Source organism: Pelecanus crispus, chromosome 4 (genome assembly GCF_030463565.1).
Source record: "Pelecanus crispus isolate bPelCri1 chromosome 4, bPelCri1.pri, whole genome shotgun sequence".
In the NCBI taxonomy this organism is placed as follows: domain Eukaryota; kingdom Metazoa; phylum Chordata; class Aves; order Pelecaniformes; family Pelecanidae; genus Pelecanus; species Pelecanus crispus.
In genome coordinates, this window is record NC_134646.1 from 74,094,178 (window position 1) to 74,118,570 (window position 24,393).

The following is a 24,393-nucleotide window of genomic DNA, read 5'->3' on the forward strand; positions in this document are numbered from 1 at the left end:
CAGTCCTTCATTCTTAGGGTGTGCACTTTTTTCTTTTTTTTTTTTTATTTCTCTCCCCCCTCCCCTCCCCCCTCCTTTTTTTTTTTTTTTTTTTTTGGCATCAATGATATTGCTGGTGGGAGGGTTTAAGAGGGTGGAAGGGTTGAGGCTCTTTGGGACTTTCTCCCCAGCGTTGACTGATGGAGGAGAGAATGCAAACACTATATGAATTGGGTTTGAACATTTTTCTTGATTACTGTCACACAGCAGGACGTTCCTAGAAATAGAAATAATTTTGGTTTTTTGTGGCTAGTTTATGTCTGCCATATCAGAAGACAAGTAAGGACTTCAGTGATAATTTGCCTTTTCTTACTAGAAACAAAGATGTTTCTTGCTTACAAATTTTTCTAGAGAACATGATTTACACATAAATTAGATGTCTACATGGTCAAAATTACTAAAGGAATCTGTTGAACTATGTTATAGAACATATTCTGTTCATTATTTAGGTGTGTTAGGGTTTTCTGTTTTGGTTTTGTTTTTTAAGATTTGAGGCCTATCAATGGTCTCTGTTCAAAATGTTTGGAAACCACTGGTATTTTTTTCTGAGGCAGATGACCTTTGAGATGCTTTGGTCTGTTAAGGAAAACCTCATCAAATTGGTGTGGATTTAAAGACTGTGATGATAACTAAAGTGCAGAATGATTTTGTTAAGTATATATGCTTTCATCATTTGCATTTTATTACTGATTTTTCTTATTTTGGAATAAAGGATAAATTAAGGAGAAAAAACCCATGAAAATACTGAAAAATCTTTAACATTTGGGGACTCACAGAATTGTGGTTGAGGGAGATCTGAACATTGTGAGATAGCCTTTTGACTTCAGACTAGATTGATAGTTAATCAGAATGCCTTGCTCTTAGGTTCCTAATGTTAAACCAACTAGATGCTGTTAAGATTTCTGATTGTTATTTAAATGCTAATTAAAAGTGTATTTGTAGATACATGTGTTCTCAAACCAGTTTGTGATACAGTAAATATTGCATTAAGAGAGTATAATCTGTGCGAAGCGGAAGGCATTGCCTTAAAATATGTTTTGTGTGCAATATTATTTCATTGATCTTTATTTGTACAGTATTAAAATCAGTGTATCTTTTTTATATACTATTTGTAAGCATAGCTGTTTCTGAATATAACAAGTTCATGGGTTTTTGCCTGCAGACTGTTCTCTCTTTTGAAGGGATGGAGCCTGTATTAAAAAACCAACCAAACAAACCCAACAGCTAGACACTCTGCGAGATAACGGCTTTGTTTATAAGCCTTTGGTCATGCAGCATGAAGGTCTAAATGATTTGTTATGCATACTTTTCATATCAAGTGTCTTCTGTTACTTTTGGTCTACTTCTTTCAACTCATTTTTGGAAGTTGACTTTTTTTTCTGACCCTTGAAAGTAAAAATCCTAAAAAAGTTTTTTTTTAAAAGATAATATTTACCTAACTCTCAGAATTAAGTAGCTGTTGCACTGCAAACCGTGTTCTTCTGTGACCAGCATGAGATTTTTCCTTTTGATTTTTCAATTTATAGGAGGGAGGGTTTCATTCTGGAAGACTAATTATTCATAGGCTGATTTGAAATAGTTCCATTCAGGTGATCTTTTTCATGGAGGGATAGAAAAAGTCTTCGGAATGATAGCTACGCTTCTGCTGACTTTCTGATCATAGTTTTTATTCTTGCTTTTTCATCATTAACACATACATATTTGAAGTCCAAAATGTAGTTTTCTTTTTTATATCAAGAGAAGAAGAGAGCGGTGGAGAAGACATCTCAGCCCACAGATGATAAATTATACGTCTTTACTCTGTGGTTTTATCTCCGTAAATGCTTTTGGCCTATCACTCTGAACTGGGATGGGGGTATTGTTGCCAGCTCTTCTGCATTTGGTTAGCGTGTGCTGGTGACTCGGGACACTTTTTGCTGACAGTACTTGTGATGCACCTGCTGGGTTCCAAGATCCAGTCGAACGTGGGGTGTTTCTTCTCCCTGCCATCCCATGTTAACCCAGTAGAGGGACCTGATGTCTAGACTTATATTCTAGTAATGGATATTTAGTTTTTCACGTGTGTATTTTAGGGGGAAGAGGATGTTGTGTTTGTTTTGAAGTGAAAATCTCATCCATAACCTAAAGATAGGAGGATAAATGAGGATTTGGTCCTCTGCACTACACTAACCCTGTATTAAATGTTAATCTGGCTGGTATGCCTATTTAGCAAAAGATGACAATGTAGGTTCTAGTATAATTGCAACTGCTCTCTTACCATCCCTAAGAAATAACTGTGGGTCACTCAAACCCAATTTTTTTTAATGCATTAAAATATGCAGAGTGTAGTTCAGTTACAGTAGGGTAATGCTGTGTGACTGCTGCAGGCAGTTGTCATTAAGTTTCAAAGTTTGCCAGCAATGTGTAGAAGTAAATTTCTTGAATGCAAAACAGTGTAGTTTGTATTTGTGTTACTGCTTATTAAGCTAGTGAAATTAAGCTGTGAAACATTCCTGTAGGAACAATTTTTAAAATTTTCTGACCTTAGTTTTTTAATCATTACCCAAACTAAGTATGTGAAATTCAACTTGTGGAAATTTGTGTGTGAAGAAAAGAATAGGTAGGAAAGGGAATTGTGAGACCAAGACTTCTGCCTGTACTTTTTTATATGATTAATTTGAAGTCCTTAGAGGATTCAAATGTGTACATGCTTGCAGGGTTGGGAATAAAACCCCTCTTTTTCTCATACATAAACATGTAAACTGAAGAAAGAGCAGACTTATTATATTTAGGAAACAGTACTATTTCCTCACATTAATATGACCATAAAGCTTATTTATTAATAGAAAATAGTTTAACTTTTGTAAAAGCTCAGATAAATAACTTAAAAGCTTCATGGGGGAAAACTTAGCTGTGCTTCTCCACCCCCCCACCCCCCCCCCCCACCCCCCCCCCCCCGGAGTGACAAGCTGAGGACTATATAACTCACACTGTCATATTTAAACTTTGGAAAAGAAATCTTCTATATACAATATTAACTTGTTGAGAAGAATGGGGAGGATGTGGATTCCTCTTCCATTAAGCAGTGGAAGATGACTAAAATGGCTTTAGTGAAAAGGCACGTGCCTTGGAGAACTCCCAGATACCCTCCCTGAACTGCTGTGTGTGCAGCAGGGTAGGGCCTCTTGTTTTCAGTCTTAGAGCAGACTTGTGACTCTCCCAGCGCAATGGGCTTTGTCCTCTGAAAACACCTGTAGATCAGCTTGTGAAGAGCAGCTGTACCCGCAGTCGTTTTGCAGGTGCTGAAGTTGTTTCAGTTGGGTTCCTTTGCAAGTGCTGTCAGTGCAAGAGCTTCCAGCCAAAGCTCATGGAACAGTTCTGACCAATGCAACTCAAGTTCGTACTGGTGCAGTGTCTCTGTGGGACTTATTTTATTTTATTTTATTTTATTTTTTTAAAAGTTACTGATTTTTAGTTGGCATTTGACTTGTTAATTATAACTGCTGTGTTCTGTATTTCTGTCTTGGTGACTGTTAGATGTGGGGTAGGTTTGGAGTATCATGGACTATGCATTTGTATTCTTTATTCCATTTTAGGGGTAGGAATTGTGGTGGCAGGGATTGGAACTCAACAGTAGTAGGCTCTCAAGGTCACTGTGCAAAGTGTCCAGGTTTTGGGGTAGTCAGCTTCAGCTGATACGTTAGTGCAAAAGAAAAGCATTTGTTCTCAAGGACTATGGTTATCTGAGAAATTTTTCTTTCAAACTACCTTCTGCCTTTGTACCAGTGTGAGTGATCATGTTGAAATGCTGATTCCTTTGCAAACATGTCTGTTCCAATATGTGAAATGTCCATTTCAGGACATGAAACTTATGTAGGCTCTGTGGTGCCTATCGTGTACTGTCCTACTGAAGTAGGCACATCTGTGTAATATAGTTAAAATCTTATCATTAGCTTCTGCTCTGAGTAATCAAAGCTATCTTTTAAACCAGTACTGTATTACCTTTTTGTCACTTTCTAAATAGCATCTAATGCTTAGTTATGGTGTATCTCTCAGAGTCATGCAAAAAGAACAACAATCGCTTTTTTATTGTTAGGTTATGACTACTAATGTGTTCTCATAAAGGCTTACATAATGCAAAGCAGAGATAATAAGCTCAAGTGCCAGGCCGGTTAGTCCTCCTAACAGTCAGGATTTATATGCAGCCATCTCTGTGCTGATATAATTGTACTGTTTTGGATTCTGGGGCTAGCTGAGATACATCCTTAGTGTGCTTTGTGCAGTAGACCGTTGCATGATGGTACACTCACCACGTCTCCAAGCATAGGTGTGCACTGCCTATATTCACACAGAATCAGATGATTACAGTGGTCTGTGATGCTTGCCACACAACTTTATTCCTAAGTCCAACCATAAATACTGTGAAATAAGTTCTCCCATCATAACATGTCCCTTTCAGATATCTGGACTCTGTAGTGGCAGTTTCTGTTGAGTTCTTGGCTTTGTTTTCTGTTATCTAGGTAATATGTGCCAGTAAAATGATGTCTTTATAGCTGTAGCTATAGCATTGCTAAATTGTCTTCTTTCCTGCTTTTACTTTAATGAGAAAACTCTAGAGGCAGCCTGCTCAACAAACATAAGATTTCAACAGATGCAGCATTTGCATGTTCTCTCTCTTGGGAGTGGGTGTGATCAAATTTCTTCTGCTTGGTTTCAGCCTAGAGTAACTTCTAATTAGTGAACAATACATAGACTGCCCTTTCAAGTTGGTAGGATTGTAATCCTAGAGTTTATAATTGACAGAAATTCGGTTTATGGGATTTTATACTCCTGATTGATTGGTTTCAGTAGGTGACGTTCTTCCCTGCCCGCAAATAGCGGAATCATCAGTCCTGAATGCCTTGAGGACCTTCACGTCATAGCAGTGCGTGATGTGGTCTGGTACACTATCAGCTGTTCTGTTACAGTCCTACTGCATAGGATTGTAATGTTCCAGTTACAGCAACCAGGGAAGAGGTGACTGTAGCGGCTAGGTGGTTCTCTGGCTTTTCACAAAAAGTCTAAGATGAATTCTTTCCCTGGTAATACCTGGATTTGGAGTAATTATCTAACATTAAAGATTGTTTTCCAGTCCTCTCCATTCTGTGATAGCATGGCTTTTGACATGGAGAAAACTTGTGCTGCTCTCTGAAAATGCTTGTCTGCCGTTTGTCTGCTGAACCTCTTGTTGCATGTCTTTTGGAGAATATAAGTTGAGCTTGTGCCACTGTTCTCACGTTTTCTTCTGAACTGTCTTGCATATGTATTATCTTATTATCTTTGTCTCAGTCTGAGGCAGCCTGTGAGGAATGTCTGAGCTGATCCTGGCCCATTAGACCTTTCTCATTAACTATAATGAGATGCAATGTCTCTTAAAATTTTTGCAAAAACAATTATGAAAAGGTATGTATCCCCGTGGCTCTAAGCAATCCATGACAGTTTTTCCTGAATCTCAGTTTAGGGGAAGTATTTTTTCAGGGAAGATCACTGAAGGTATTTATACAGTCTGCTTCTTGAATAATCTTAAAGGTGAAATACACGTGTAATCTGTTGCAGTTTTCCCCAAATTCTCCCTTATGAGATCCTGCTAGAAGTAGTGAGCACCTATTCCATCTTCCATTCTCTGCCTATCCAAACATCTCAAGAGCTGATTTTTTGGAGTTCTTTGAATAAGTTTTTGGAAAAGCTTTCTTGCATGCACAATGGTTCATACCTGTCTACACAAACATTGGATTTAATTGCACATCAATGCTGTAAAAACTGTTGCTGCCAGAAGAGACCAGGACTGCTGGCCTACCTGGGTTTCCACTATGTCAGATGATATTGTCTTTGTTTTAATTTATTCACTATAAACCTTGATAGCAGTCACTTACTTAAGATAAACTGATGACAGGCTTTGGTGAGGAAATTTTGTGGACTGCGTGTTGATATTCAGGAATTATTCTGGGCGTGTTTGTGGAGAGAGAGAATGTGCACTTTGGAGAACACTGCTGGCTTGAGTTGAGACTATTCTGAGGAACGATGGCATATGCAGTCACCGTTCACTCTGCCCATATGAGCATTTGTTCTGTTTTTCCCTTTGGCCTGTCCAGTAATTTGATGATCTATTTTAATGGCATTTGAGCATCTTTAAAAAAGTTTTGTAAGAGAGGTTTCTCCTACAACTTGGCAGAGGAGTCTGCAGACTAATGCCCTAGTTTGGAACAAGCAGACAAAACTTAATCTTTATGTACTGCACTGGACAGGAACTGGCCAGCCATTCAGTAGACATACAACTCCAAACTATTCATGGCAAAAAATACCAATCAACTGTTCTGCTGAGTCTTTGGCAAATGTTTGCACCTTTTAAAAAAACTGGGTAGTTTTTTTCCCCCCTTCCTTGGAGATATCTCTTAATCTTTTAACTGAGAATTATAAGACAGAAAAATTGTTTGCATATGTTAGTCTTTCAGGACTCTGCTTCCATACCCTAACAATTTTGGGAATTCTTTTTCACATTAGATGATCCTGTCTGGATGTTTGGGTTACTTATTTTGATGGTATTCTTTGAGTTGGATTCTTAAAGGGAAAAACTCTATGTGTGTGTGATTATTTTGTATTTGAGAAATTATGACATTGAACGCTTCTTATTTTTTGTATGAACTTGTTACTAGAACTTGCTTGTTGAAGCAGTACGTTCTGGCTGGCCAGCAATCACTTTTACGAGAGTGAGAAATGACAGGCTGGTAATATGCTTGGATAGCAACTGGTTTGTGCTGAAATTAAAATTAAAAACGAGTTCTTCAAAATTCTCTGATTTAGAATTTTTTTTAACTTGGCATTTTCTTCTCTCCTCTAAGAGAATGGAAATTCTTGCCCTAAAGTCTCTCGTATATAATTCGAATTAGAAGTGTCAGCCACATAGATGATTATGGCTGTTCAAGACATTATCTGAAAACTTGATATACATTATATTTCTTTATCTTGGTGTGTATCTAATTCAATCTGTAGTGCATTTATGAAGGGAATCTTAGGAAATCAGTTTCCCTGAACTTACTTTAAGAAAAAAACCCTGGTGTTTTTGGGGTTTTTTTAAAACATGTTTTCCTGCTGATTTGATTTCCCTGTTTGGGGAGTTTGTTGATCAGGTTATTAAATCTGATTCCTTTCCTCTGTGTTCTGTTGATAAGGGAAAATTTAAGCCTGTTTACTTACCTGAATAGAAACTGGGACCTTGAGTCGTCTGGTGTTTCTGCATCAGTGAACTTGACTCCGGCTTTTAGGAAATACGGGTATTCCTGCAAGATTCTTGAAGTATGTTTTAACACTGATTTTTCCATTCATGTAGACTATGAGCTTCAAAACAATTTTCTTTCAGTCTTATTGCAAGGTGTCAAATTTGTTCTCTTACTGATAGTAGATATTTCTCTATTATCTTTATAAGAAATGAAAATAAGAAGAATCACTACTAAACTTGCTTTTCTTTTGCTTCTCCAGTTTCTTGGTAGGTTGGAGGGAAGTGGTGGAATTGCTGCTTTTGTATAGTTGAGCAGGAGAAACAATTTAGAAACCTCTTTCTGAAATTTGTACCTGTATATTAATTCAGGATTTAATTAAGCACTCCAAATACTGGATTTCTTGAGACAGCATTAGCATAAAGAATACAGATACTTTTTCCAACATTTCTTTAGCCACATTTATGGTTCTTAAGTTATTCTTATCATGAAACTTTGCACTTACAGTGTCTTTAAAATTCAAAGTCTCTAATATGAAATGATCTAGTTACATAGTAGGTAGGTAGGTACAGTAGGACTCTGAAGAATAGATGTTTAAATAGCAGTTTAGATATTCAGACTTGAATTTTTCCAATATCCAGATGGCCTCGGCTTTCTGTTGGTACTTATTTAATATTGGGAGGTTGTCCTTTAAAAATGTAAGTAGTGGTAGTATGTTTTAAATACTAGAATTTTGTAAGCCAGATTTCAGTTTTTCTTCTGTGTGTATGCACACTTTTTAAATCTGTAAGTTTGGGGTGGCATTGTTTTTATGAAACGGTCAGTGACCACTGAACAGAGTTGTGAAAATTCAGAGTTATGGTAGAGCTCTTGCATTAAAACAAGCGTTATAATATGAACTCTAGTTCTGTTAGGAAACAAAGGTAAACCAAAGCGTCTAGTAGCTGAAGAGAACAGAAGCCCTTAGTGATTCTTTCCATGTGAAGTAACTAGTTTACTTGCCTTCATGCATACAGAATGTTTTGTTGAACTGCTTGCTTTCCTGTTTGTCATGGACTTAATATTTTCCAGTCTAAGGAGTAAACCTACTAATGGGCTCCTGACCACTGGAGACAAAGGAAAATAAAAAGGTGGGAAAAAAGCAAGAGAATAATTTAAACCATTTGAAACTAGTGGATTGTCTTTTTTTTAATTGATTTAGTCATCATAAAAGCAGAATTCCACTTGGTTTGTGTGTCACACCTCAAGTTCTACAAACTTACTCTCTAGGGAATATGACATTTTCTTGTTTCTTAGCTGTTTGCTGTAATGCTTTTTACCCTTTTTTTTTTTGGTAATTGATTCAGAGTGGTTCTGATAGAGTATAACACAAGAATTACATGTAAGGATTTTTTTTCTTCACTGTTCGTTAGTGTTTCATGGGTGTGGTGTTTGATTTGTGTGCAGAACGTGCAAGGTCCTCAATAAAATTAGGCCATATCAAATACTTATATAGTGCTGATAATTACTGTAGTTTACATGAGGATTTTAAATTTCAAAATTTTACGTGGAATAGCTGTAATGCATGGTGTTTGCTAATCCTGTAAAATCTGAGGCTAAAAAATTAGCTGGTTTGTCCAGGGAAAAGAATTAAAACCCTCACGTTCGCAAGTTTTTTGGGTTTTTGGTTTTTTTTGGTTTTTTCCCCTATAAAACTTAAAATGGCGGTGTGGCGCACTGGCAACCAGGTGTGACCAAAAACCGTATGTTCAGAAACAAATTTCTTGTGTATTGTGTAAAGAGGTAGAAAGGAGGAGAGGCCTCTACCGGAGCTCTGTCCTCAATTGCTGCATCCTACAAGATGAGCAGTGTTGTTCCCACAGTGCACAAACAACATGCTTACTCTGGAAGGAGGGATGAAACCATGGTACGCACAGCTCTGTGCTGGGTGCCTGAGAGAGAATTCCATTTAGCCTCCCTTCCCCCATTTAAAAATTTGGGTATTTGTTGTGAGGATTATATTTTGAAAAATTGAAATTGTCAAAGTTTGTCAAATTGTTGAAGTCAGATATCTTTCAAATTATGTGCGTGGAGAACTGAATGAAATGCTTTATAAATTTCTGTAAGCGTGAAGGTTCTTACTGCTCTGCTGGCAGACTGCTAGCATATACGGCTAGCGAAGCTGCTCTTGCAGAGGTTAGCTTTAACATACCAGTGCAAAGCAAAGCTTTGTTGGCGTAGATGAAACACAGGACTTTAATATATAGCATTTGAGAAATGTTTTCCTAGTGCAGATGTTGTCTTAATCAACTTTTCACCTAAAAGCAGGATAAATGAAGTTAACCCAGTACACATTTGCTGGTGTGCCTGGATTTTCATTTTGAGTAATGTATTGCAAGTGGGTACATATTTTTTCATTCGTAATTGTGCCTGTGTGGATGGGCAGGACAGGCTTTGGAAGCTGGTGGGGGGTAAGTGGCTTTCATCAGTTTGTATACTTTCACGAGTATATTGGGAAGAGTTAGTGTGCTCTACAGCCTCATTGTGTGTAAAGAAATATATAACTTAAAATTTTGGAAAAGACTTAGGAATTTATTTAAAAAAAAAAGGAGTATAGCTGTACACAGTCTATTGAACCTATCTTCTGAGAATTTTATTTTTCTTATTTTTTTCTATTATTTCTTTCTGCTAGTCCTTCTAATAACAGAACAGTAGCCTGTTCAAATTTCTTGTTTTAAATGAACCGCTGGCATCTTGCACAAGTATAAGGACAAACAGAGTGACTGGTAGCTTTTTGTTCTTTGAGGACTAAATCCATTTCTCCAGTTTCAGTGATCAAGTAAGACTTCAAGAAACAAATTCAACAAATTGCTGTACTCTTTCCTGAAGGACTCAGTCATTTAAAATCACAAACAGCAGCCATTTCAATGGCTGCTTCTGAAGGTGATTGGTCCCTCTCCACCCCCCCTTTTCCCCCATACTATTTTCTGGTTGCACAGACACAACTAGTTTCACTGACAACTTGGTTTTGCTTTATTTTGAAGCCATGGAGAATGGGCAGTTGTGTTAAATGAGGGTAGGCCTTAGCCTGGATTTCATTAGAAGCAGTAAGATACATTGAAAAGGTTGAAATGGGTATGTTGCAAAGCATCAGGTGTTTGTGGATCTCTCTGAAGAAGATGATTTAGACTGGTGGACATTAAAAGATGTTGAAGATTATTCTCCTGGTACCTGAAACATTTCTGTGATGAGATGAACACGGGAAATAGTGTATATGTATGAATGGACAGCAAAGAATAAGCAAGTCTGATAATAAATTTGTAAATTCTGAAAAGCGATATAAAATAGATGTTACGTATCTTCAGATGATTACATATAATGCAATAGCATTCTTCTTTGATTTTATTGTTCTTAATGAAATGTTCTTACGTGTATGGGAACTCAACCCTCCTCAACCCCCCAGTGTCTGATTTTCTTCTGAAATTAGTTCAGGTTCATTTCAAGATAGGCACTGCTATCTCTAGTCATAATGATGCTCATTGTGAGACTGAGTTTGAAGGCTTTGGGATCTAACATTGCATTTTCTTCTTTGGCTTGTTTAGCTTTCTCTTAAGTTTGATCCTAACTCTGAACTACTTGCTCTTCATCCTTATTATTTCAGAGATCAGTGAAACTCTCTAACATATGGTTGAATGTATTACTGTAATTTACACAAAATAAGTTAGCCATAAAATGGTCTTTATGGATATGCTTTCCAATTTGAAAATATTGCAGTGGAGTAGCTTCCATGTCCTGTGACAAATATATGTGCTTTTCTGAATATCAAGTGCAAGTGTCGTGGTTTAGCCCCAGCCAGCAACTAAGCACCACGCAGCCGCTCGCTCACTCCCCCTACCCCGATGGGATGGGGGAGAGAATCGGAGGAGTAAGAGTGAGAAACACTCCTGGGTTGAGATAAGAACAGTTTAATAATTGAAATAAAGTAAAATAGTAATGCTAATAGTAACAGTATAATAATGATAATAATAATAATGATATACGAAGCAAGTGATGCACAATGCAATTGCTCACCACCCACCGACCGATACCCAGACAGTTCCCGAGCAGCGATCGCTGCTCCCCGGCCACCCCCCCCCAGTTTATATACTGAGCATGATGCCATATGGTATGGAATAGCCCTTTGGCCAGTTTGGATCAACTATTCTGGCTGTGCCCCCTCCCAGTTTCTTGTGCACCTGGCAGAGCATGGGAAGCTGAAAAGTCCTTGACTAGCATAAGCAGTACTCAGCAACAACTGAAAACATCAGCATGTTATCAACATTCTTTTCCTACTAAATCCAAAACACAGCACTATGCCTGCTGCTAGGAAGAAAATTAACTCTATCCCAGCCGAAACCAGGACAGTATCCACCCCTTATTCTATACCATCTACGTCATGCACAGGCCCTCCCCTTTCCAATGTGTTCCAATTAATCACCACCGCTTTCCCTATCTTGATATACACACAGATATCATTCCCTTCGTCTATGGCCCATCCCTCTAAAATGTCCATTGAGTTCATTTAGCCCATGACTTTGGGTTCCATCTGTCATCACAGTCTCTCAGAGCAGGAGAGGTGGTGTGCAGGGTTGGACTGTTGCATGCTGAAGTCAGTTCTCATTCCAACATGGTTTCATCAAAGTTCATTTTCATTAAGCTGGGCAATTCTTACTGCAATACCATTGATGCGGCATATAGCAATCATAATATATAGTATTATATACTTAATATTAACCTACTATATTATTATATTAACATGCAGTTAAGAGATAACATATAGTTAAGAGATAACATACAGTATTATAAAGCAATTAATATTATACAATTCAGTTCATTGGCTATTTTCACCCAAAATCAAATTCCCTTGAGGTACACATTGGGCTTCCCCTCACCCACCAAGTGCACCCAGGTCCTTGAGCAAAAGCAATCCCACGAATGGGTTTGCCTTTGCCAGAGGGGGAAGTAACCCAGACTGTCTTCCCCAGCATATTTTTCATGTGCACTACAGGAACTTTATCTCCTTCTACAGTACGTAAAAGTTTTGATTGGGCAGGGCCAGCTCGATTGGCAGATCCCCTGGTGTTGACTAACCAGGTGGCTTTTGCTAAATGCGTATCCCAATGTTTAAACGTCCCACCACCCATTGCTCTCAGGGTAGTCTTTAACAATCCATTGTATCGCTCAATTTTCCCGGAGGCTGGTGCATGGTAAGGGATGTGATACACCCACTCAATGCCGTGCTCTTTGGCCCAGGTGTCTATGAGGTTGTTTCGGAAATGAGTCCCGTTGTCTGACTCAATTCTTTCTGGGGTGCCATGTCGCCACAGGACTTGCTTTTCAAGGCCCAGGATGGTGTTCCGGGCGGTGGCATGGGGCACGGGATATGTTTCCAACCACCCAGTGGTTGCTTCCACCATGGTGAGCACATAGCGCTTGCCTTGGCGGGTCTGTGGGAGCATGATGTAATCAATCTGCCAGGCCTCCCCGTATTTATATTTCAGCCATCGTTCACTATACCCAAGGGGCTTGAACTGCTTGGCTTGCTTGATTGCAGCGCATGTTTCACACTCATGAATAACCTGTGCAATACTGTCCATAGTTAAGTCCACCCCTCGATCACGAGCCCATTTATACGTTGCATCCCTTCCTTGATGGCCTGAGGCGTCATGGGCCCACCGAGCTATAAATAATTCACCCTTATGTTGCCAGTCCAAATCCACCTGAGCCACTTCAATCTTAGCAGCCTGATCTACTTGCTGGTTGTTTTGATGTTCTTCAGTGGCCCAACTCTTAGGTACATGAGCATCTACATGACGAACTTTTACAACCAGGTTCTCTACCCGGGCAGCAATATCTTGCCACAATGCGGCAGCCCAGATTGGTTTGCCTCTGCGCTGCCAGTTGCTCTGCTTCCATTGCTGCAGCCACCCCCACAGGGCATTTGCCACCATCCATGAGTCAGTATAGAGATAAAGGACTGGCCACTTTTCTCTTTCCGCAATATCTAAAGCCAGCTGAATGGCTTTCACCTCTGCAAACTGACTCGACTCCCCTTCTCCTTCAGCAGTTTCTGCGACTTGTCGTGTAGGACTCCATACAGCAGCTTTCCACCTCCGATGCTTTCCCACGAGACGACAGGACCCATCAGTGAACAGGGCATATTGCTTTTCATTTTCTGGCAATTTATTATACAGTGGGGCCTCTTCAGCACGTGTCACCTCCTCCTCTGGTGATATTCTAAGGTATTTTCCTTCTGGCCAGTCCATGATCACTTCCAAGATTCCTGGGCGACTGGGGTTTCCTATTCGAGCCCGTTGTGTGATCAATGCAACCCACTTACTCCATGTAGCATCAGTTGCATGATGTGTAGAGGGGACCCTCCCTTTGAACATCCAGCCCAACACTGGCAGTCGGGGTGCCAGCAGGAGCTGTGCTTCAGTACCAACCACTTCTGAAGCAGCTCGAACCCCTTCATATGCTGCCAGTATCTCCTTCTCAGTTGGAGTATAGCGGGCTTCGGATCCTCTGTATCCCCGACTCCAAAACCCTAGGGGTCGACCTCGAGTCTCCCCTGGTGCTTTCTGCCAGAGGCTCCAGGTAGGGCCATTCTCCCCGGCTGCGGTGTAGAGCACATTTTTAATATCCTGCCCTGCCCGGACTGGCCCAAGGGCTACTGCATGAACTATCTCACGTTTAATTTGTTCAAAGGCTTGTTGTTGCTCAGGGCCCCATTTGAATTCGTTCTTCTTCCGGGTCACTTGATAGAGAGGGCTTACGATCTGGCTGTAATTTGGAATATGCATTCTCCAAAACCCCACAACGCCTAAGAAAGCTTGTGTTTCCTTTTTGCTAGTTGGTGGGGACATAGCTGTTATTTTGTTGATCACATCCATTGGGATCTGACGACGTCCATCTTGCCATTTTATTCCTAAAAGCTGGATCTCCTGTGCAGGTCCCTTGACCTTACTCTGTTTTATGGCAAAACCAGCCTTCAGAAGGATTTGGACTATTTTCTTTCCCTTCTCAAAAACGTCTTCTGCTGTGTTGCCCCACACAATGATGTCATCAATGTACTGCAGATGTTCTGGAGCTTCACCCTGTTCCAGTGCTGTCTGGATCAGTCCATGGCAAATGGTGGGGCTGTGCTTCCACCCCTGGGGCAGTCGGTTCCAGATGTACTGAACACCCCTCCAGGTAAAAGCAAACTGGGGTCTGCACTCTGCTGCCAAAGGGATGGAGAAAAATGCATTAGCAATATCAATTGTGGCATACCACTTAGCTGCCTTTGACTCCAGTTCATATTGAAGTTCTAGCATGTCTGGCACGGCAGCACTCAGCGGCGGTGTAACTTCATTCAGGCCACGATAGTCCACTGTTAGTCTCCACTCCCCATTAGACTTTCGCACTGGCCATATGGGACTGTTAAAGGGTGAGCGAGTCTTGCTGATCACTCCCTGGCTCTCCAGTCGACGAATCAGGTTATGGATGGGAATCAGGGAGTCTCGGTTGGTGCGATATTGCCGCCTGTGCACAGTTGTGGTAGCAATCGGCACCTGTTGTTCCTCCACCTTCAGCAACCCTACAATCGAAGGGTCCTCTGAGAGACCGGGCAAGGTGGACAACTGTTTAATTTCCTCTGTCTCCAAAGCAGCTATACCAAAAGCCCACCGGTACCCTTTTGGGTCCTTGAAATACCCTCTCCTGAGGTAGTCTATGCCAAGGATGCACGGAGCGTCTGGGCCAGTCACAATGGGGTGCTTTTGCCACTCATTCCCAGTTAGGCTCACTTCAGCTTCCAGTACAGTTAGCTGTTGGGATCCCCCTGTCACTCCAGAAATACAAATGGGTTCTGCCCCTCTATAGTTTGATGGCATTAGCGTGCACTGTGCACCAGTGTCCACTAGAGCCTTATACTCCTGTGGGTCTGACGTTCCAGGCCATCGAATCCACACAGTCCAGTAAACCCGGTTGTCCCTTTCCTCCACCTGGCTGGAGGCAGGGCCCCTCTAACACTGGTCACAGTATTCGCTGTTCACTTCCTGTAAATGTGAATCAAAAGTCCCCTGATCAAGGTCGGAAGTAAAATTAGCCCTCTTACTCTGTCTCGGGAACTGCTCACTGGAAACTGGAGCTGCAATTTTCCTGGGAGAACCGCCTTTTCTAATAGTTTTTCCTTGCAACTCACGCACCCGTGCCTCTAAGGTTGAGGTGGGTTTTCCATCCCACTTTCTCATGTCCTCTCCATAATCACGCAGGTAAAACCACAGGGTGCCCCGTGGTGTGTATCCTCTATATCCTCTCTCTTGAGCATAGGGACATTGACTCCTAATGGCTGAGACACTGGTCCGTGCAGGTGGGGAGTAGGACAGATCCTCTCTGAGTTGTTGGAACTCTTGGCACAGTTTTTCCACAGCTGAGACACAGGCCTGTAGGGAGGAAGAGAGCTTTTCTTCGTAGTCCCGGAGTTGTCTAGCCACTTCATCCACCGTTGGTGCCTCGTCGTCTTTCCAGGCTAGTATTGCCAATGAGTTGGAATACGATGCTGGTGCGCTCCGTACCACCTTCCGCCACATGGATTGTGTGCACCTGACTTCATCTGGGTCTTTGGTTAACCGCTCATCATTCAGGTCACTGTAAATCACCTCCAGCACGCCTAATTCCCTCAGGTACTGGATACCTTTCTCTACGGTGGTCCATTTGCTTGGGCGGTATAAAACATCCTCCTTGAAGGGATACCTTTCCTTCACGCTTGACAGAAGTCGCCTCCAGAGGCTGAGCGGTTTTGCCCCTTTTCCAATTGCTTTGTCAATGCCCCCTTCCCTGGAAAGGGATCCCAGCTGCTTGGCTTCCCTACCCTCTAAATCCAGGCTACTGGCCCCGTTATCCCAGCATCGGAGCAGCCAGGTGATGATGTGCTCGCCTGGATGACGACCGAAATCTTTTCGCATATCTCGCAGCTCACTCAGGGATAGGGATCGGGTGGTCACCATCTCATTTATGGGTTCTTCCTCCTCTGGTTCTCGTGATGGCCCTGGTTCATCTTCATCCCTTACTAAACGAACTGATTTCCTTGTGTATTTTTTCTTCTGTATAGGGGCAACTGATACCGGCGCAGGTTGGTTCTCTGGTTTAGCCACAGTGTCTGTCACTGGGGTTTGAGTAGCCGCAGTGCTCATGGCTGTGGCTGGAGTAGCCACAGTGCCTGGGTCAGGGGTTTGAGTAGCTGCAAGGCCTGTAGTGGGGGTTGGAGTAGCCGCAGGGCCTGTAGTGGGGGTTTGAGTAGCCACAGTGCTTGTTGTTTTGTCATCAGATCCAGAGACCTTCTCTTTCTTTTGAGGGTACTGATTAGCGTTGACCACGGCTCGATAGGCATGGGCCAGTCCCCAGCATGTTGCAATGATTTGTGTCTCTCTGGAGCTACCAGGGTGACAACATACTTCTTCCAAATACTTTACTAATTCTTCAGGATTCTGCACTTGTTCAGGGGTGAAGTTCCAAAACACTGGAGGTCCCCACTGCCCTAGGTACTTGCACATACGTTCCCACACACCCTGCCACTCATAACTATCCAGCCTTGGGGTAGATCTCTGGATGGTATTTTTAAACTGCTTACTGACCTTTATCAAAACGGAAACAACATTCCCAAGAATTATCAATAGAAGTATATTAACTGCCCAGGGGTGTTCAAGATACAGGAAAGTTGTTGTAATGAAGGAGGAAACATCATAGAAGAAAGCAGCAAAGGTGCCATTCTGTATTTCCTCCACAACAAGCCTCTCAGAGTAAGAAGTGTAATTGCTAACTCTCTCTATGAGGTAGTACCCGAAGTACAGTAGTGACTTCTGTATGAAACCCAAATACCAAAGAATGCTCAAGGTCAGGGTTTTGATAAGGAGCCTCCCAAGCAAAAGATCATGAATCACTGCAGAGCATAGCACACTACACAAACTGACAGCAAGCTTTAACGCGTGCTGCAAAAAAAAGAACATGGTGCAGATCAGAAGAACTAATATCGTGACCGGCAACTGTTAACAGACTCCTTAATACACTCTGGTTAATCTGTTGTTATCTCAAACCCTTCGAGCCCCACGTTGGGCGCCAAAAAGGACTGTCGTGGTTTAGCCCCAGCCAGCAACTAAGCACCACGCAGCCGCTCGCTCACTCCCCCTACCCCGATGGGATGGGGGAGAGAATCGGAGGAGTAAGAGTGAGAAACACTCCTGGGTTGAGATAAGAACAGTTTAATAATTGAAATAAAGTAAAATAGTAATGCTAATAGTAACAGTATAATAATGATAATAATAATAATGATATACGAAGCAAGTGATGCACAATGCAATTGCTCACCACCCACCGACCGATACCCAGACAGTTCCCGAGCAGCGATCGCTGCTCCCCGGCCACCCCCCCCCAGTTTATATACTGAGCATGATGCCATATGGTATGGAATAGCCCTTTGGCCAGTTTGGATCAACTATTCTGGCTGTGCCCCCTCCCAGCTTCTTGTGCACCTGGCAGAGCATGGGAAGCTGAAAAAGTCCTTGACTAGCATAAGCAGTACTCAGCAACAACTGAAAACATCAGCATGTTATCAACATTCTTTTCCTACTAAATCCAAAACACAGCACTATGCCTGCTGCTAGGAAGAAAATTAACTCTATCCCAGCCGAAACCAGGACAGCAAGTTTTCTGTAATCAAACTAATCTTTAATTTGGCAAAAAGTAGTTTTTAGTAGATAGGATGACGTTTTTATTTTGAGCAGTATGTTATTTGTAGTCCTGTTCTGCCATAGTACTGATGTTATCCCAAAGGTGGGTTCTTTTACCCAGTGTGCAAGAACCAATTCACACACTGGGTTGAGATATTTGCTTTATTTCATTTCTGCGCAGAGATGGGTACTAGGTGGTAATTCCACAAAGCTAGCACATGCTGTTATCCTTGCATCACATATTTATACAATTAAACAAAGTCACTATGCCTACTGTTAATACCTACTTGTTAGTCATTAGTTATTTCTACTTTTGCTTCGATTTAAAGACATAGTTCCCTTTAAAATCACTGCGTATGCTCAGTGGTTAGGGGTCTCCCTTTGGAGGTGGGTAGCTCTTCCAACAGAGGTGTGGTTTTCATATTATAATTAGCTGGTTCGCATAGGGGACCCTAAATAGTGGATCTTGCTGACTAGTATCTTTTACTAGGAGTAAAGGGGAGTTTTGACACTCAAGGATATATGTTTGTTGTTTTAGAGATCTCTTGGCCTTCTGCTCCTCACTATAGATATCCTGGTGCCTATTATCTTTAGTGCATTCCTTTAACAATCAGTCATCACTGAGATATTAATGTGTTTTATATAATGTAATTTCTCTATTTTGATTTTAGGAGAATGACATCTTCCTGGGCTGGGAAAAGGGAGCTTACAAGAAATGGGGAAAGAGTAAGAAAAAGTGCTCTGATCTAACTCTAGAGGAAATGAAAAAACAGGCTGCTGTTCAGTGTCTTCGCTCTGCTTCTGATGAAGTAAGTTTGGACTGTTTAATAGATTCTTAAGATTTTATGCCCTTCTTTGTGTTACATATATTTAGCTTGTGATGCTTATTTTTTAACTTGTGGCTTCTTAAAATATACATCCCCAAGAGTTCTCTGAGAGTTCTTTATTTTTCTCCAGGAAATTATGAAATCTGTGTGTGGTAGCAGGATTTCACAAAAGATTCTGTATTATGTAGTGTCATGCTTTCCTTTCTGTAAGCCCTCACCTATTCTGGTGCATTGCAACCATCCCTGACAAGTTTGTGTTGAAATTACCACAAAGCTTTGCTTAGAGATATTTCTTAAAATTTTAAATTTACTTTGTGTTGTGTGTGAGCAGCAAGGAATGGAATATTTGGGCAGAAAGCCACCTTGCTTTGTGCATGCTCTGTGTGTAATCCAGAATTGCTAAATAAAACGCAACGTATAGTAGCAAATGTTCACTTTCCAGATTACATCATTGAGTGGAAGTGGAGTTGAAGTGCATTGACTGGAGAAGGTGAGGAGAGGTGAAGGCATCAGGTTGAAGGAAGATACCAGAGGCAGCAGATACCATGTAGCTCAATGGAAAAGTGGAGAAAGGGAGAGACCATCGAAGGAAATGTATAAAAAGAAAAAATTATCTGTAGCACAGGTCAATGAAAGCTCTCCAGGGAGATTTTTCAGACAGCAGAAATGAGAAAGTCTTATCTTTTGGTTTACAGAACTACAGATACTCTGACCTGTTACTGCTGTAAGAAGAAACTCTACCCCGCTTATGCAGCCTGGTTGCGTTATTGCTTCATACGGCTTCCTAGTCACAGTTTGTGCTTGTGCAAGTGTTTGTGTGGTGGTGTGGAGAACTGGATTGGGAAAGTGAATCAGTTTCCTGAGATTAACCTGGTTGAGGTGGAGGAAATACTAACCCAGAGAGGTTTCCTGGTCAGATTTGTAGCACAGACACTTGTGCCAGCAAGGGGGAAGGTATATGGCCAAGAATAATGAAGGAAGTGGGGTTGATTTGTGTGGTTATTCCCACCACCACCTTCAGCAGCGTTGTCATCATATACTGACTTGCTGTTTGTGAAGCTACTTGAGCATTTGTTCAGTTACTAAAGTGCTGATTGATTAATTGGGAGTTTTCTGAACTCCCATTTTCCCATTACTTAGTATCCTAACAAAGTGATGCAAAATATAATTTTATTGGTAATTTGCTCTGCTCTTACAGTTACAGAATATTGAGGTCAGTGGTCTGACTACTGTATAAGTTAATTTAAATGTGAAGCAAATATGAAGAAATAATTGCAAGCAGTAATGTCTTCCTTGAGGATATGACTGTCTTTGTATACTCATTTTATGAACAACAAAAAGTAGTAGTCTAATAAGAAAGAAATTTTTTACAATGAGGGTGGTGAAGCACTGGCACAGGTTGCCCAGAGAGGTGGTAGAGGCCCCATCCCTGGCAACATTCAAGGTCAGGTTGGACGGGGCTCTGAGCAACCTGATCTGGTTAAAGCTGTCCCTGCTGGCTGCAGGGGGGTTGGGCTAGATGACCTCTAAAGGTCCCTTCCAACCCAAAGCATTCTATGTTTCTAATACGTAGACCACAGGAATACTGATGATCAATTTTTAGCTTTAGAAATTACCTCTTGATGCATCTTCACATAGCCGAAAATCAAGGAGCATCACTTAGAGCTAAATTTATATCGTATAGAGAAATCCAATTGAAAAAGGAAAGGAAGGAGGAAAAGTTACTAATAGTACCTGGTCTGCCTCCTCTTGAAAGTTCGTATAATCTAAAGCAGAGGAAGGAAAGAAACACTTCAACTAGAGTTTTGAAAGAATAAAAACATGTGTGATCTGAAACACTGAACAAGTAACTTCCTCTTTTGACTCTTGCCACCTTGTCAGACTTTTGTTGTTCAACACTAACCCATAATCTACAACCTGTAGATCTGTGTTATTTCAGGGCTATTTTGACTTCTCTTGCATGCCTAGACAATTCAGCTTTGCACGTTTGTTGTCTTTAATGAAATTGTAGGTTGTGTATTTTTTTTTTTAATGTATTTTCAAACACAGGGTGAAACCTTTAAACTTTAAAAAAAAAAAAGTTGTTACTTAAAGCTAGGTAGTTTAACACTTGTATTGCATAACAGAAAAAGATAGGGTTTTTTTTTGTTTTGCTTTAGGTTTTTTTTTTCCCTGGAATTGGGCGAAGGGGTGATCCAGCTTTGATGCTAGTGGTATTTTAAAGTAGCTTGTAAGGTATATTTTCTTTCTGCTTTTCAAACACGTTTCCTATGTTGGCTCGTTTCCGTATTTATTTCTGTGCCCTAATGTGATGGGAATAATCAGTAGTTTTTGGACTATGAAACACAATGTTACAATACTATTTCTGCTGAGGCATTCAAGCTGCCCCGTGCAATGTTCATGATTTCATCTCTACAAAAAGATAAAAATACTCTGTTAACTGTAGCCAAAATTGATGATTAGTGGTGAGTGGGGAGCATGTATAAAAACTGTTGAGATACAAATAAGTACTTTTTCCCCAATGCCACTTGAGTTTCTTTAAATTGTTTTCTGAATCATCTGAAAACGTTTACCTGTAGAGGGTTTGTTTTTGGGTTTTTTTTGTTTGTTTTTTGTCAAATAGGTAGAATTTGGATGTGTTCATTAGGATCTTCATAAACATGTCGACTAGCAGCTTTGTTCTCACAGGTTTTTCTTCTTGCAAGGGGTCTGGCAATATTCCACGTGGGCAGTTCTTGAGCTTGCTTATAGTTTTGCTATTCTTCTCTGATCCTTTTTTCAAAGTAGGTGGATATGGAAATACCAGTATCCTTACATGGATACAGAACGCTTGCTCTTGCAGACTAACCTCTTCTTTCAACCTTAGCATTGGAGCAAAGCAAGCAAGGTTGAGGTAGCTCCATTATTGGGAGTAATTGAAAGAAGTCTTAGTGTATTTAAACTTAAGTATATTTGAAATGGTTAGAATGTTTACCCTGTATGTGTCTGTAGAGAGAGTATGTACATACTTGTGTACGTACACACAAACAAAAAAAATCCCCCAAAATAGGGAGACAATTAAATGAAGATTCTAGGATTCTGCAGCCTGATCTATTTTAGGGGGAAAAATGTGCAGAGGGTGAAAGGGTATTGAGGGTTAATAATAACTTTTCTAACTCTCATAAGAAATGACAGAGATCCAGGTACCATAATTTTGATGTTTATATTTCATTACTTAAACCAGTAACATGTTAAGAAATTGCAGACAGTCTGCCTCCTCCCCCCTACCAGTAATCAAAGGCCCTAAAATTGGGTGATCGCTTCAAAAAGATGCTTGATGGGGAGAGGAAGTCATAAAATAGATGAGATGAAAATTGACTTGATAACAGTAAACACTGTTTTGTCAGTCTTTCATTTAATGGTTGAAGTAAATATTTTGAAATCTTGTCTCTTGTGGATTTTCATTTACATAGTATTCATTCTTAGGGAGTACTTTATTTGATAGCTAGTTTTGTTTGAATTCAGTTTTTTGTCTCTTTTTAATAAGAGTAATGCTGTAAAACACTAGTCTGAGACAGAAATCTGAGACAGTGGTTATAATTTTATGGTGCAGAAAACAAACATTTGACTTCAGAAAGCCTACAGTTTGGTGTTTATTTCTAAAACATTTCCTAAGTTACAGAGTATGACAAGTCAGGGAAGCTGCAGTCTTTTGACCATGCTGCATCACTGTGTTTTTTGGTGGCAAAACATGTTGTGGACTAAGTGCTTTTGTGAGAGGAGGCCTGATTTTGACAGATACTATCAGGTATATTTAAGAATGCAAATTGTTAATGTATGTATGTTCTGAGGACAGTATTCTTTTGTGTGACAAGCATTTCGGTGTCTCAAGTTGTCTATATCCATATGAATCTTTGGCTGCAGATGCTTTTGATGCAGTCAGAAGCAGAGAAAATGTAAGGACTTTGCAACTTGCTAGAAAATGAAGACAGAATGATGGTGAGAAGAACTTCTAAGACACTTACTTTAATGTAGTAATCACTTGCTATTCTTACTGGAGTTCTAAAGTTTATTTTTTCCAAAACATTTGAATGGAGTATAAACAGCAGTTCAACGATGTGCTGAAAAATTGTTCAAATTTTAAAAAGCTTGTTAATATTGACCTTGAATAGAGACTTTATTTTAATTCTTAAACTGCTGAATTGTAGAAGAAATTTTAAAATGTTCATTTGCAATTAAGTAGCAAAGTAAGGGTATCCATTCTAACAAAGTATTGGGTAAAAAACCCCAACTGTTTAGGACTGGGGAATATTTATGTAAAAGTCCTTTAAGGAAAATAAGAAATTTTATTCTGAAATTACTGCCTCAAATTTTAAGTAAGACCAGCTGCTTTTGTCAGCATTAAATGACTTTTTTTTGTTAGTGTTTTTGTTGTTGTTTTTAGTTCCTGTCTGGTACACCTAAAAGTAAGAAGGTCACTTTGTTCTGTATAGTTTCCAAGATTTTTTTTTTTTTTTTTTTGCTTTAAGCCTCCTAATTCTGAAAGTCTGTAAATTATTTTGGATTTGAATAATGAAACTTGTCAGTAACAAGACAGAAAGCAGTATATTTGAGACTCAGAAGTTTAGTAAAAAAAGTAAGAGTTAGAAAATCACCTGTGTTGTATTTGACCTGTTGACCCACCTAGTGGATGAGGGAAAGGCTATGGATGTCATCTACCTGGACTTCAGTAGAGCCTTTGACACTGTCTCCCACAGCATTCTCCTAAGGAAGCTGGCGGCTGATGGCTTGGATGGGTGTACACTATGCTGGATAGAAAACTGTCTGGGTGGCCGAGCCCAGAGAGTTGTGGTGAATGGAGTTAAGTCCAGTTGGCAACTGGTCGTGAGCTGTGTTCCCCAGGGCTCTGTTTTAGGACCAGTCTGGTTTAACATCTTTATCAACAATCTGGATGAGTGGATTGAGTGCGCCCTCAGTAAGTTTGCAGATGACACCATACTGGGTGGGAGTGTCAATCTGCTGGAGGGTAGGATGGCCCTGCAGAGGGACCTGGACAGGCTGGACTGATGGGCTGAGGCCAACTGTATGAGGCTCAACAAGGCCAAGTGCTGGGTCCTGCACTTTGGTCACAACAACCCCATGCAACGCTATAGGCTTGGGGAGGAGTGGCTGGAAAGCTGCCTGGCCGAAAAGGACCTGGGGGTGTTGGTCGACAGCCGGCTGAACATGAGCCAGCAGTGTGCCCAGGTGGCCAAGAAGGCCAACAGCATCCTAGCTTGTGTCAGGAATAGTGTGGCCAGCAGGAGCAGGGAGGTGACTGTCCCCCTGTACTCGGCGCTGGTGAGGCCGCACCTCGAATACTGTGTCCAGTTTTGGGCCCCTCAATACAAGAAAGACATTGAGGTGCTGGAGCGTGTCCAGAGAAGGGCAACGAAGCTGGTGAAGGGTCTGGAGCACAGGCCTTATGAGGAGCGGCTGAGGGAACTGGGGTTGTTTAGCCTGGAGAAGAGGAGGCTGAGGGGAGACCTTATCGTTCTCTACAACTACCTGAAAGGAGGTTGTAGTGAGGTGGGTGTTGGTCTCTTCTCC

At 40.8% G+C, this 24,393-nt stretch overlaps 1 protein-coding gene across 2 annotated transcripts in view; it reads left to right on the forward strand.

The window, feature by feature from the left end:
• The window catches only part of KIAA0232 (KIAA0232 ortholog), an 83,024-nt gene that overhangs the window by 25,467 nt on the left and 33,164 nt on the right, over positions 1-24,393 (forward strand). For both annotated transcript variants that reach the window (XM_075708632.1, XM_075708633.1), the window contains exon 3: positions 18,670-18,807. In XM_075708632.1, coding sequence (XP_075564747.1) covers positions 18,670-18,807 — 138 coding nt within the window. The remainder of the gene's footprint in view (positions 1-18,669; positions 18,808-24,393) is intronic.